A 14,536-nucleotide genomic window follows, 5' to 3' on the forward strand; every position below is an offset into this window, starting at 1 on the left:
ACTTAAAGTTTAGGAAGCAAATATTAGACAGGGTCCTTGACAGTTACAAAGGTAACCAGGAAGGAACTTAAGAAGGGAAATAAGAGAGCTAGAAGGGGCCATGAGAAGGCTTTGATGAATAGGAATAAGGTAACCCCAAAGCATTCTACAGGAGGATGACTAGTGTGAGGATAGGACTGATCAGTGATAAAAGAGGAAACATGTGCCTATAGTTGGAAGAGGCAGGAAGGTATTTAAAGAATATTGTGCTTTAGTATTCACCAGTGAGAGGGACCTTGACAAATGTCTGGGTTAGTGCAGAACAGGCTAATGTGCTGGAACATGTCAATGGGGATTGCTGGATGAAAGAGGATGTGCTGGAACTAAAAGAATATTAGGATAGATAAATCGCTGGAATTGTACAGAATATACCACAAGTTACTGCAGGAAATGAGGGAAGAAATTGCTACACCTTTTGCGATGATCTTTACATTGTGACCAACCACAGGATGAGGATTGGAAGACCGGAAAGCAGCAAATGTTATTCTTTTGTTTAAGAAAGGTAATAGGGATAATCCTGGGAATAATAGATCAGTGAGTTTTACGATAGTGGTGGGCAAACTATTGAAGATTCTTACAGACTGGATTTATGAGCAATTTGGAGAAGCGTAGTCTAACAAGGAATAGTCAGTCTTTAAGATTATAACATTTACATGGATAATAGCACATTCGTCCTCTGTTTAACTGTACCCAAAAGCTTTGATGTATCATTATTGAGTTGCTTGTTTCCAAGTCCAGTGGACAGCACAGTGTTGTGACATGTAATGCTGATATCTCAGAGCTTCAGAAAACAGGTGCTGTCTATATGCAGTTTGCAGGTTCATCCCAAGACTTCATGCATGGTTTCCCTCTGCTGCTTCAAATTCATCACTCATCCCAAAGATGTGCTGGTAAGTGAACTGGCTACCATAAGTTGACCTATGATCCAAGTGGGGAGGGGTGGATGTTCCCCTTTGCAATCAGAGTTCTGAACACTAGCTTGTTATTCCTTTGCATTTTTTTTTGTAATTTATAACAAGTTTTGTTTTTTCACCGCACTGCTGCTACAAAACAAATTTCCTGTCATATAAAGTAGTGATGATAATCGTAATTTTAGGGGAATCAAGCAGGCATTTACAGTAATGTGAGAGAAGATTTACAGTAAATAAAAGGGAAATGGTATGACAGGAACATCCGAAAACCTGCATCCATTCTATCCAATTCAGTACTGATGCAATGATTCTAACAGCAGAGGGCGATGTTCTACACAATAATAAACTGACCTATATAGCTCTCTACTAATTTTTCCATGCAGAATACCACACAGCTGGTGCCTAGGCACAAATCCGTAGCATCTTTAATAGGAAATTTAAGCATGCTTGGAAGAGGAATTTTAGATAATCTTCTCTTTTGACTAATCAATTGGATTGATTGGGATCTCAGGTAACTTTTCAAAAAGGTAAATGATTGTTGCTTCAATAAATTAAAATTTGTATTAGTTCAATTGGCAAATGCATCATACTACTTAATTAGTATTATTAGTTTCCTAAATTTAAACAGTTAATAGTTTTTGTTCTTTGGTTATTTTAAGAATAGCAACTAGCCTATTAATATGCATTTCTTATTGTATAGGAAAGCATAATGAACAAAAGTCACAAAAAAAACACAAATGAGATAGATAACTGGCATGCTGGACCAAACATTTGGCTTAGAAGTAATAATAATAACCTTATTTATAGAGTATCTTTCATACAAACCAGGCAGTTCAAATTGCTTTAAATGGGACAAACTGCAAACATGAAAATAAAATACACAAAGATGTTGGTTAAAAACAACAAACTCAAAAAGATGCTAGTTAAATAGGCTTTGAGCTGGTGTTTAAGTGTAAACTAAGTCTGCATCCCTTATAGTTTTAGGTATTGAGTTTCAGTATAGGAGCATAATTCAAGAAACCTGACCTGCTAATTATCTTAAAATGTAGATATTATTAAAAGTTATAATTGATGTGTTTTTGATGTTCTTGCCCCTAGATATTTAATTTATTTTGTAAACTTGTTATAATTGTTGTAACCATTATTCAATCTTGTATCCAGTAAGGAAAAATATCCAATTTTCAGATATATTATGGTTTATTCATCTCTTGACTATATTGCAGCATGTTAGAATATTGGTTCATAGTTGCATGTGTTGCTGGAAATAGTAACTCTAGAACAAGGCATTTAATATGTAAACAAAGTGGTGCTTTAGATTTCATTAAAAGGCTAGGAAAGGACCTTTCTGTGTAAAAAGAAATCTTCACTTTCCAATACGTCTGATTTAAATCATCTGCACAATCCAGTTTCTTTCACCTGCTGCAATACACTTCATTAGGAATAAACTGGTGCAATGCTTACTGAAGTGCTCAGATTATCAGATATATACGGTAATCCTGCAGCTCACAGCCACCCACGTACCTTCATCATCAGCAGGCAGTTTGCCATCGAGTACATCACACGCCCCAGACGTGACCTCCACAACTGCATAGAAGCTGCAAGATACAGGAGAATCTCATAAAAATATGGCAGACAAATAACTGCTTTCTGTTACTAGCTTCACTGATTTAACTACCAATTAGCATTACCAATGTATTTCATTAATTTATGAATTTTATTATTGCTATCCTGAAAAGAAATATTGCCTATGCAGTCTTCTTATAATGCAGCAAGGACTGTAAAAGGACAAAGATTTATTTAGAAAATTCTTAATAGAAGAGGCTCTGTATATTTTTGATATCATTTTAGAAGTCAGTTAGAACATCTGCTTACAAAGAAGAATACATTTTATGGAAATTCTGTTACATTTTCACAATAGTTAATTTTAACAATTTTATTGCAATAATAGGTACTCAGTTCAGAATACATTTAAAACAAGAAATAATGTAAATCTATACAAAATCAATCTGAAGAACCATATTACATGTTTTGATCTCATGCTTTGACTCAGGTGGAAATGGCAAATATTTAAACTGGGATGCTAACATGACCAGAACTGCTCAGGCAGCTGCTGTATAACATTATTTATATATATACAGGGTCTATATTTCATGATAGGCTTAAAATCTTGTACTTCCTCACTCCCAATTTCACCCTCCAATTTCTCATGCAATATTTCCCAGTGGATTTAAAGACATGATCCATATTGGAAGTACACTAGCCCTTCTTATGGCCAAAAAACAAGTGATCATTCTTTTTAGAGACACAAGAGACTGCATTGCTGGATCTGGATCTAATAGAAAACAATCTGCTGGAGGAACTCAGCCGATCAAGGAGCATCTGAAGTAGCAAACGGATAGTCAATATTTTTCATTAAAACGATGCATTAGGACAGATCTCGTACCAAAATGTCAACTATCATTTTGTCTCCACAGATGCCACTTGACCTGCTGAAGTTCTCCAGTTGTTTGCTTTTTGTTCATTCTGTTTGTTGAAAAAGGGAACAATGATTAAGGAGGCATAACTGGGATGACTCCTCCACCTAGAAAATCCAAAAATAACTTTATTTATCTAGCATTTTTCAAAGTGCTTTACAAGATTGTTAAGATAAATCAACATAGTCATAAAATATGAGACAAAATTATAAATCACAAGGCAATCATTACATAGAATATACCAGAATTACAGGCATTAAGTAATCCTATAACGATACCAAATTAAAAAATTAAGTTTTTAAAGAAGTGATTTGAAATGGTCCACAGTACTAAACTGGTGTATGTATCTCAGTCAGTAGAAAATTCCAGAATTTTGGTGCACAAGAGTAAAAGGCTGTATCACCAGTTCTTTTATGATTAGCTCTAGGAACACTAAACACTAAACACTAAACAGACCAGTATTCACAGATCTAAGATTATGATCAGGGATGTAAGGAGATAGGTGGAGGAGCTAGATTATTCAGAGCCTCATATATAATTAAGAATATTTTAAAATTGATCCAAAAGATCACAAGACAAATGAGCAGAAGTAGGCCATTCGGCCAATTGAGCCTGCTCTGCCACTCAACCCTGAGCTAAACTATTCTCCCATCAGTTCCAGACCTGAAAAGGACATAGGCAGCCAGTGGAATGATGCAAAATCTGCTTAAACGCATTCAGATTTTCTTTTTTTTGGTTAAAATTTATACTGAATAAATTACTGAGAAGTTGCTTAATACTTAGTACAAAATGACAATTACACAAGCCCAGAATGGAGATATCAGTAGAATATTTGAATGTGGTTATCACAGCCAAACCCAATTTTGTTCTTTTACAAGATTTAAACAAGTATTTTTCCCAGGCTTCACAGAATTTTATTGACTACTAAACGTAATACTGGCTGACCTCCTTTCATTAATCCTAAAAAAAAATCAAGCACTAGTATTGAACGTCTATTACTATGTCCAGCTGAAATCAGTTACTGAGAACTAGAGCTTCTATAGCCTGCCTTATTCAGCAAATCAATACACAAATCCCGCATACTCTTTATGAAGAACAAGCTAAAATTAGCACATGTTCTATTGAACAAAATCTGTAATCAATTTGGATTCAATGACCTGATGAATATATAAACTTCCAGATGCTGCAACCTTTTTCAGTTATGATAATATTTGATCCCACCCTGCTGTATCTTTGATATTTGTAATTCATATAACTTTTCTTTGCTGAGTATATATCCAATCCATTGGAAACCATTTCTCCAACATTTATTTTGAAAATCCAAACTGTTGGCCCTGCCATAACATACATGAGAGACTGAATTTGAAAATTGTTCTATAAGAGGCTTATTTTTCTATTTAGTTATATGTTGCCTTGCACTACATATCCAAGTGAGGGCAAAATAAAAAAGGAAACAGTACTTAAGTGAATATTTCAGTGAAACTGAATGTCACTGCCTATGGTTGCAAAGTAATATTCTAAGAACTGCTTTTATGATACTAATATCAAAGTTAGTTGCCACTTCATTAAATTTACAACTTGTGTTCTACTTTCACTGGTATGGCACTCAAATCTAGCAACCGGTAGCATACTTAAGTCTTTTTCAGCTTATAGTTTAATAAGCATTTTGAACAGAGTCAAGCCTTAATTTATTCTGTAAAAAATTTCATAATTTTAAAACAATACTTCTGAAAGGTGCTTATAAGTTGTAGCAATAAGCAAAAATTGCAGTTTCTGAATGTAACCTGTTATTAAAGTAAAAAAAAGTGTAGGTCCATATGCAGTATATTCCCAACTAAGTAAAATTGTCAGTGAAAAATGGGAAAATTTAGTGCAAATCTAGCATTTCAAAGCTGAGAATCCACAAGGCACTTTGAACCATCAGCAGTGTTAGTGTTATTCAACTATGATCTGGAACTTTGTCACTTTTAGCATTTGCCATTAACATTATTATTAAATTAAAGGAACTACACTTGACTCAGTGAGGAGTTCAAACAAAGAATAGCAGTTGCACCTGAAAGTAAATGGGCAAACTGAAATTACAATACATCCAGGCCAAGGAGCAAAAGCTAAGCAATTTAAAACCAAGCCTGCAGATGACACCACTGTAGTGGGCCACATCTCCACTGATGAAAAGTTGGAGTATAGGAAGGAGATAGTGAATTTAGTAACATGGTATCATGACAACAACCTTTCCCTCAATGTTAGCAAAATGAAACCACTGGTCATTGACTTCATTCTTATCTGCATCAATGGTGTTGAGTTTAAGAGTTAAGAGCTTTAGGTTTCAAGGAGAGAAAATCACCAAATGCCTGTTCTGGACCAAGCATGTCGACACCATGGCAAAGAAAGCTCAGCAATGCCTTTACTTTCTCAGGAGGCTAAAGAATTATTGTCCCATTCATCCCTTACCAATTTTTAAAAATTGATGCACCATAGAACACATTCTTTCTCGATGCATAACTGCTTGGAAGGACACCTGCTCTGTATGAGAGCACAAAAAACTACAGAGTTGTGGACACAGCTCAACACATCACAGACTGCAGCCTCCCTTCTATAGATTCAGCTTATTCTTTTCACTTTCTCAGTAAATCAAACAGCATCATCAAAGATGCCACCCATGCCAGACATCCTCTCTTCCCCCACCTCCACAGGGAGGAAGATACAAAAGCTTGAAAACTTTAATCACCAGCCGCAAGCACAGCTTCTCAGGTTGTTACAAGACTATTGAGTAGCTTCTTAGTATGATAAAACATATTCTTGACCTCACAATATACCCACTTATTGCTTACCTGCACTGCATTTTCTTTGTAGCTGTTACACTTTATTCTACATTCTATGATTACTTACCTTGTTCTACTCAGTGCACTGTAACAATATAATCTATAAGAAGTTAAGTTTTTCACTGCATCTCAATACCTGAATTGAATTGACTTTATTACTTACATCCTTCATATACGTGAGTAAAAATCTTTGTTACATCTCTGTCCAAATGTGTAATTCATAGTAATTTCTAATAAATAGTATGTACAACAGGACAGTCATATAACATAGAAATACAGTTCTGTTAGCATGAATTAAGCAATCTGATGGCCTGGTGGAAGAAGCTGTCCTGGCACCTGTTGGTCCTGGCTTTTATGCTGTGGTACTGTTTCCCGGATGGTAGTAGCTGGAACAGTTTGTGGTTGGGGTGACTTGGGTCTCCAATGATCCTGCAGGCCCTTTTTACACACCTGTCTTTGTAAGCGTCCTCAATAATGGGAAGTTCACACCTACAGATGCGCTGGACTGTCTGCATCACTCTCTGCAAAGACCAGCCAGTGATGCAGCCATTCAGGATGCTCTCAATTGTGCCGCTTTTTAGGATTTGGGGGACCACACCAAATTTCTTCAACCATCTGAGGTGAAAGAGGCGCTGTTGTGCCTTTTTCACCATACCGTCCGGATGTAAAGACCATGTGAGATCCTCAGTGACATTTATGCCGAGGAACATAAAAATGTTCACCCTCTTAACCCCAGATCCATTGATTTGAATAGGGGCTAGTCTGTCTCCATTCCTCCCGTACTCCACAACCAGCTACTTTGTTTTAGTGACATTAAGGGAGAGGTTGTTTTCTTGACACCATTTTGTCAGAGTGGTGACTTCTTCTCTATAGGCTACCTCACTATTATTTGAGATTAAGCCAATCAGTGTAGTGTGGTCAGCAAATTTAATTACCAGATTGGAGCTGTGGGTGGTGACGCAGTCATGGGTATACAGAGAGTAAAGGGAGGGGGCTTAGTACACAGCCCTGAGGGAAACTATTTTTGAGGGTCAGAGGGGACAATAATAAATCAATTCCAATGCAATAGATGAAGGCCTTGCAGATTTATCAAAAACAGTGGTGAACGATTACACGTAATTAAACAAATCAGAAGAAAAACACCTTTGAATGTTCCCACATTTAATAATGGTACCTCCAGAATGAAAAGATCAAAGCTGTAGAGCTAGTAAACATCTGCAGTCAAAACCGCAAAGTAGAGATTCCCACCATCACCATTCCTCTATAGTAATGCAGAAACAGTTGAGAGCACTGAATACAACAGAGATCCAACAACATACTAGACTTCTGATGAAGGGTCTCGGCCAGAAACGTTGGCTACTCTTTTCTCACGGATGCTGCCTGACCTGCTGAGTTCTTCCAGCGTTGTGTACGTGTTACTGGACTTCTTACAGCCTAGTGGATAGAGATTTGAAATTTTGCCTTCTAAAATTAGTTGTCCAGACTTGCCCTATACACAAAAGACACAAATAAGATGATCTACTTAAATGAACCGTCAGTCAACTTCTGATCATCAGCAGGTGATGGAAGGTGTTGTGGATGGTACAATTAAGTGACACTTACTTATCAATAACCTACTCATTAATGCCCTACTTGACTTCCACAAGAATCAGAGTGGTTTTACAAAATATAAATACTACCATTGCTGGAAATTGACAAAAAATATAAAATTCTACGAATATTCAGTATGTGTGAAGAAACAGAGTTAATCTTAACTGTTTCGGGTCAATCTTAACTGTTCAGATGTTGCCTGGCCTCCTGAATATTTAGAGTAATTAAACATGAAAATGGGCTCTTTGGCACAACTTGTCCCAACTGACCATTTCTCTCTGGCATTTTGTTCTTACTTTTCATTTTAGCCTTGGCCGGATATGGACGAAGGAGCAGAATCTAGAGCTGAAATGAGAATGAAAATCCCTGGTATCAAGAAACCAGAGGAAAACTGCAGTCAACATGTATCTGGAGGAGGCGTAGGCTTGTGAAAACTGGACTCATATCAAATAATAAGGGATGATAATTATGATTGTTAGTGGGAATCATCTGAGTCCAGGCCAAGTCTGTAAAAACTTCTCAGGTCAACGACCTAGACCCAAATAGCATCAATGATATACAGGCAGTCCCCAGGTTATGTATGAGTTCTGTTCCGGAGTCCGTGTTTAAGTCGGATTTGTACGTACTTCGGAACAAGTACATCCAGTATTATTTAGCGTCAGTTAGTAAAACATTTGACTTAGTATATATTTTATACTAATATATACTAGTATATACTAGTATATATTTTACCTCTCTATGCACATAAAACACTTAAGAAATGTATGTATTCCAATAATTAAACCACTGCGTTGCCTAGTAATAATTGTAGCTTTCATCGGGGCAGGGCCTTTCACATGCTCCATTATTCTCAATTTATCCGTTATCCTTTAAAATTGCTCCAATCATTGACCGACTGTAGCCTAATGCTTTTCTAATGATCGATGGCGTTTCACCTCTTTCCAAACACTTTATTATTTCCAACTTATTTTCAATTGTGATTGTTTCCCATCAATGGAACAGAAACACTGGTGTGCTGGCTCCTGAGGTCCGCTGAGTCCTAAGGACCACCTCACTGAATTCCCCGGGTCTGAAACTCCACCGCACTGAGACAGGCTAAATGGGACAAGTGGGGGCTGTGCCGGGTTTGGGTATTTGATCCTCCACAATTTTCCGCGTGGGAATTTAAACTGGAGGTGGCAGTGGAGTTGCGAGCTCGACATCAACCCAGCATGGATGGTACAGGAGTCACTGGATCAACATCAATCCGGCACGGGAGCGGTCTGTCACTAAACAGAACTCAGGAACCTCTGTTCTTGAGCCCGGTGCTGATCTCATGGCGCCACCAGCCAACCAGAATGGGGGGGGCGGGGTCAGGGTAAGAAAAATTTAAGCCAAATACAAAGTTAAACACCCAACACAGTGTCAATGGCAACAACTCAAAATGGCAGATGGCATCGCGATCTGACTTAAAATGGCTGGCGACGTTCTCCTTCCTCGGTTCATAAGTACGAGTTGTCCATAAGTCAGACGTTCGTAACATGGGGACTACCTGTACCCCCATTTTTAATTGAGAAATGGATATTTACTGATGATTATATAGTGTTCTGCTCCAACAACAACTCCTCAGATAACATATCAATCCATTCTCACTACCAGAAAGACAATTATGCCTGGACTGATGAGATAGCAAGGAAAATGTATATCCATTACTTGTAGGACAAAACTTATTCTCACGAGGGAGTGGAGTCACTTGGAATCATGATGCAGTGTATCATCAGAATCTTAGGGTCAGCATTGACTGGAAGCATAACTGGAATTGCCACATAAATACTTGTATAAATACATAAAGTACATCCTATATGTGACAGTACTGTATATTCTCCAATTGCCTAAAAAACAATTAAGAAATTGGATGTCACTATCAACAAAACAGCCTATATAACTTTATCTTCAAAATTGCAATGGAGTTGTAAAATGGGATGATTCTAATAAAAGAAAAACCATGAACATAGTTTATCGCTTGTATTAGTTGTCATGTTCCAGGAATTGATTGAGTGAATATTTGTAACATAGGCAACATTTAGATTTGGTGTTACTTTTCATTTACTTGCAAAGCATTAGAGTATTATTATTGTTTAAACAGTTTACCACAAAGTTGTGCCTTATTTGATGATTACAAATTGAGAATGTATTATTTCACTACTACTACTACAAAGATGCACCATCCCATATTTGAAATTATAATGGAAACTTTGCACAGTGCTGTATTTTCCAGCATAGTACTTAAGAGCTACCATTTTGCAAGGTATCTAGTGTTTGTAGATAAGTGCTGCATCTAAAAAAGCATTAGCAAGCTATTTTAGTTAAAATACTAAGATCGCTATTTTAGAAACATCTTCAATGCTGCTAGTCCAAGATGAAGATCAAAAGTGACAGAAATCCATGGCAGGGTAGGCACCATCGGTGGTGAAAATAGTTTAGTTAATGTTTTGACTAAAAGTGGTAAAGATTAAAGAAAAAATAAAGATCAATAGAAAGTATTGTGATCGTTTGGAAGGAACAGAGCATAAATGACAAAATTATTATACATAATGAGCAACAGTTTGTTTTGGAGGAGGCAAAAGTGGAAAAAGAACTGAATGCTCAATGTAGAAGGCTTTAATGTGTCTAGACTAAAGCTGAGGTATTGTTCCTTATTTTAAGTTCAGTCTCACTGCAAATGAAGGACACTGAAGAGAATAAGATATAATTTGCCTGCATGTAGAATTAGGGTGACAGGGAATTAGAAGCTTCATCCTCTTGTCCTCAGCTTCTACTCCACCAATTTCCATTTTCAACAAATTATCTTGTATTTCTGGCAAACTGAGAAATATTTCCTTATTGTCATAGAACTCCAAATAGAATTTCAATTACTTTCAATTACTATCAACAGTGCCTCCACTTTCCATGACATATTCAGAATAACTGGCATACAGTATGTTGTGAAATTTCTTGGTTGTGGCAACCGTGGATGCAATACATAATCTGTAAACATAATAAATTACAATAAGCAACATGTATATTAAAATTAAATTTCATAAGTTGTGCAAAAAGAGCAAAAAAAAAGTGAGGTAGTTGAAGACCATTCAGAACTTTGATGGTGGAAGGGAAGAACATGTTCCTCAAATGTTGAGTGTGTCCTCAGGCTCCTGTAGCTCCTTGTTGGTAGTAATGCGCAGAGAGCATGCACTGGGTGATGGATGTCCTTAATGATAGATGCAGCCTTTTTGAGGTACTGCCTTTTGAAGATGTCCTCAATGGTGGGGAGGCTAGTGCCCATGATGAAGCTGTAAAAGTTTACAACTTCCTGGAGCTTTTTCCTGATCCTGTGAAGTGGCCTCTTCATACCAGACAGTGATGCAACCAGTTAGAATGCCCTCCATATTATATCTGCAGAAATTTGTAAGAATTTTTGGTGACATACCAAACCTCTACAAACTCCTTGTAAAATATTACTACTGTCATACCTCTTTTGTAATCCCATCAATATTTTGGGCCCAAAATAGATCTTCAGAGATGTTAATACCCAGGAACTTGAAGCTGCTCACCCTTTCCACTGCCGATCCCTCGATTCCACTTTCATGAAGTTCACAATCAATTCCTTGGCTTTACTGATGTTGAGCGTAAGAGTGCAAGATCATTAATTTTACCTCAAAGCTTTCCATACTGTGGTATCCCAAACACAGTTTCAGGTAAAACAAATGTCCGCTTATAAAGTTACTTTATTGTATTTGCTTATACAATCACCTCTGCACTGATAAGATTGTGTGCAGACTGAGTGACTATTTTGCATAATAGCTAAAACCGTGGAATGTTGGTTCGACCATTCAGCTTCCATGCTACAGGACTGCTTTGATGACGTTGACTGGAATGTCTTCCATGATGAGGGTGTCTGAGTTCACGGATGGGGTCACGAGTTTCGTTCGGAAGTGCACTGAGGATGTTGTCTCCCAGAAAATGTCAGGGTCTATCCAAACCAGAAACTCTGGATCAACAGTTCTGTGCAAACAGCACTTACCACACCTCACAGAGCTTACATTGCCGGTAACCAGCAAGAGCACAAGAAGTCAGCTACGATCTGTGCAAAGTCATCAAGGCAGCGAAACAACATTACAGGGATAAGATTCAGACACAACTTTCCACCAACAACACACACAGCTTATGGCAAGGTCTGCACGCCATCACAGACTTCAAAGCTAAATGCAGTGTAGTCTCCAACATTGATAACTCTCCCGCAGACGAGCTAAATCTTTTTTACATTCGATTTGATGCTGCCAACACTGAGCCCCTGAGGAGACCCACAGCTGATGCGACCTGCAGCTTGGTTGTCTCTGAGGCCGAAATACATAGATGTTTCCAACGAGTGGACAGTCGCAAGGCTGCAGGACTGCACAGCATTCCAGGGCGGGTACTTAGGACGTGCACAGCACAACTGACAGGTGTGGTTACAGACATTTTTAATCTCTCCCTCTCTCATAGAAGAGTATCCTCCTGCCTCAAAACATGCTCCATTGTCCCTGTACCTAAAAAGACCAAGGTAATATGTCTGAACGACTGAATCCCTGTCACACTCACCTCAATAATAAGCAAATACTTTGTGGGGCTGGTCAAGGATTATATCTACAGCGTGCTACCACCCACACTGGACCTCCTACAATTCGCCTACCGACACAACCAATCAACAGACGACACAATAGCCACAGCTCTACACACCGTCGTTAAACATCTGGAGAAGAGGGATGCTTATGTGAGAATGTTGTTCTTGGATGACAGTTCAGCATTTCAATACCATAATTCCCTCTAAGCTCAACAAGAAGCTCAGAGACCCTGGCCTTCACCCTGCCTTGTGTAGCTGGATCCTGGACTTCCTGTCAGATCACCAGCAGGTGGTAAGAGTGGGCTCCCTCACCTCTGCCCCTCTGACTCTTAACACAGGTGCCCCTCAGGGCTGTGTACCAAGCCCCCTCCTTTACTCTCTGTATACCCATGACTGTGTTGCCACCCACAGCCCCAATCTGCTAAATTTGCTGACGACATTACACCGATTGGCCTAATCTCAAATAATAATGAGGCAGCCTACAGAGAAGAAGTCACCACCTTGACACAGTGCTGTCAAGAAAACAACCTCTCCCTCAATGTCACAAAAACAAAGGAGCTGGCTGTGGACTACAGGAGGCATGGAGACAAGCTAACCCCCATTGAAATCAATGAATTTGGGGCTGAGAGGGTGAACAGCTTTAACTTCCTCAGCATAAACATTACCGAGGAACTCACATGGTCTGTACATACGGGCTGTAAAGTTAAAAAGGCACAACAGTGCCTCTTTCATCTCAGATGGTTGAAGAAGATTGGTGTGGGCACTCAAATCTATAGAGGCACAAATGAGAGCATCCTGACTGGCTGCATCACTGCCTGATATGGGAACCGTACTTCTCTCAATCGCAGGGTTCTGCAGAGAGTGGTGTGGACAGGACAGCACATTTGTAGATGTGCACTTCCCACTATTCAGGACATTTACAAAGACACATGTGTAAAAAGGGCCTAAAGGATCATTTGGGGTCCTGAGTCACCCCAACCACAAACTGTTCCAGCTGCTACCATTCGGGAAATGGTACCGCAGCATAAAAGCCAGGACCAACAGGTCCTTCAACCAGGTCATCAGACTGCTTAACTGATGCTGACACAACTGTATTTCTAGGTTATACTGACTATCCTGTGTGCATACTATTTATTATAAATTACTATAAATTGCACTTTGCACATTGGTGGAGACGTAATGTAAAGATTTTAACTCACGTATAGGGTGTAAGTAATAAAGTCAATTCAATTCAGTATCTATCTAGCCCTATCAGATAATCTTATCTAGCTCCAAAAATCTGACATATCTTTGCATCTTCTAACTCTGGTCTGATTTTATTACTTCACCATTGTCAGGTTGCTAAAGACCTTGTATTCCTATCATAAGTCTCTCTGACCCTTATTCTTCTTTTAAGCTATCCCTTAAAACCAATTGCTGACCAATTAAAACCAATCTTTCTACAACTTTCTTATCCATTAACCTATCCAAATAACTTAAGTTCACTTAAATTCACTGGATCCATTTTTGACATCTCCCTCCCCTTTCTTGATCTTTAGGGACAAACTGTCTACTAATACCTTTTATAAATCTGCTGATTCATACACTGTCTCCTGTAAAAATGCCATTCCCTTTTCTCAGTTCTTTTGTCTCTGCCACATCTGTTCCCAGGATGAAGCTTTCCCTTCCGGGACATTAGAGATGTCCTCCTCCTTCAAACAATCTCCCTGGACATCTGATCTTCTCAGCACATCTTTACTTTCCCCCACCACTTTCTGCTTTCCACAGGGATTGCTCCGTCCGTGATTCCCAAGTCCATTAGTTCTTCCTCATTAATCACCATCCCAGCACTTATCCCAAGTGGCAAAGGTGCTAAACCTGCCCATTCAGTTGTCCCTCCAAGTGAGGCAACACTACATCTGTGGGGTCATCTACTATATCCAGTGCTTCCAACGTAACCTCCTCTACTTTGGTGAGACCTGACATAGATCAGGGGACTGCGTTGTCAAGCATCTTCCCTCCATCCACAAAAAGCAGGACTTCCCGATGGCCAACTGTTTCAATTCTATTTCCTATTCCTATTTTGACATGTCAATCCATGGC

The 14,536-nt window shown here is 38.6% G+C and overlaps 1 protein-coding gene across 4 annotated transcripts in view; it reads right to left on the minus strand.

Moving 5' to 3' along the window:
* trappc12 (trafficking protein particle complex subunit 12) overlaps positions 1 to 14,536 on the minus strand; it is a 111,673-nt gene that overhangs the window by 45,689 nt on the left and 51,448 nt on the right. For all 4 annotated transcript variants that reach the window (XM_059981990.1, XM_059981991.1, XM_059981989.1 and 1 more), the window contains one exon: positions 2,472 to 2,545. In XM_059981990.1, the coding sequence (XP_059837973.1) occupies positions 2,472 to 2,545 (74 nt within the window). The remainder of the gene's footprint in view (positions 1 to 2,471; positions 2,546 to 14,536) is intronic.

The sequence above is a fragment of the Hypanus sabinus genome, chromosome 10 (genome assembly GCF_030144855.1).
Source record: "Hypanus sabinus isolate sHypSab1 chromosome 10, sHypSab1.hap1, whole genome shotgun sequence".
Lineage (NCBI taxonomy): Eukaryota > Metazoa > Chordata > Chondrichthyes > Myliobatiformes > Dasyatidae > Hypanus > Hypanus sabinus.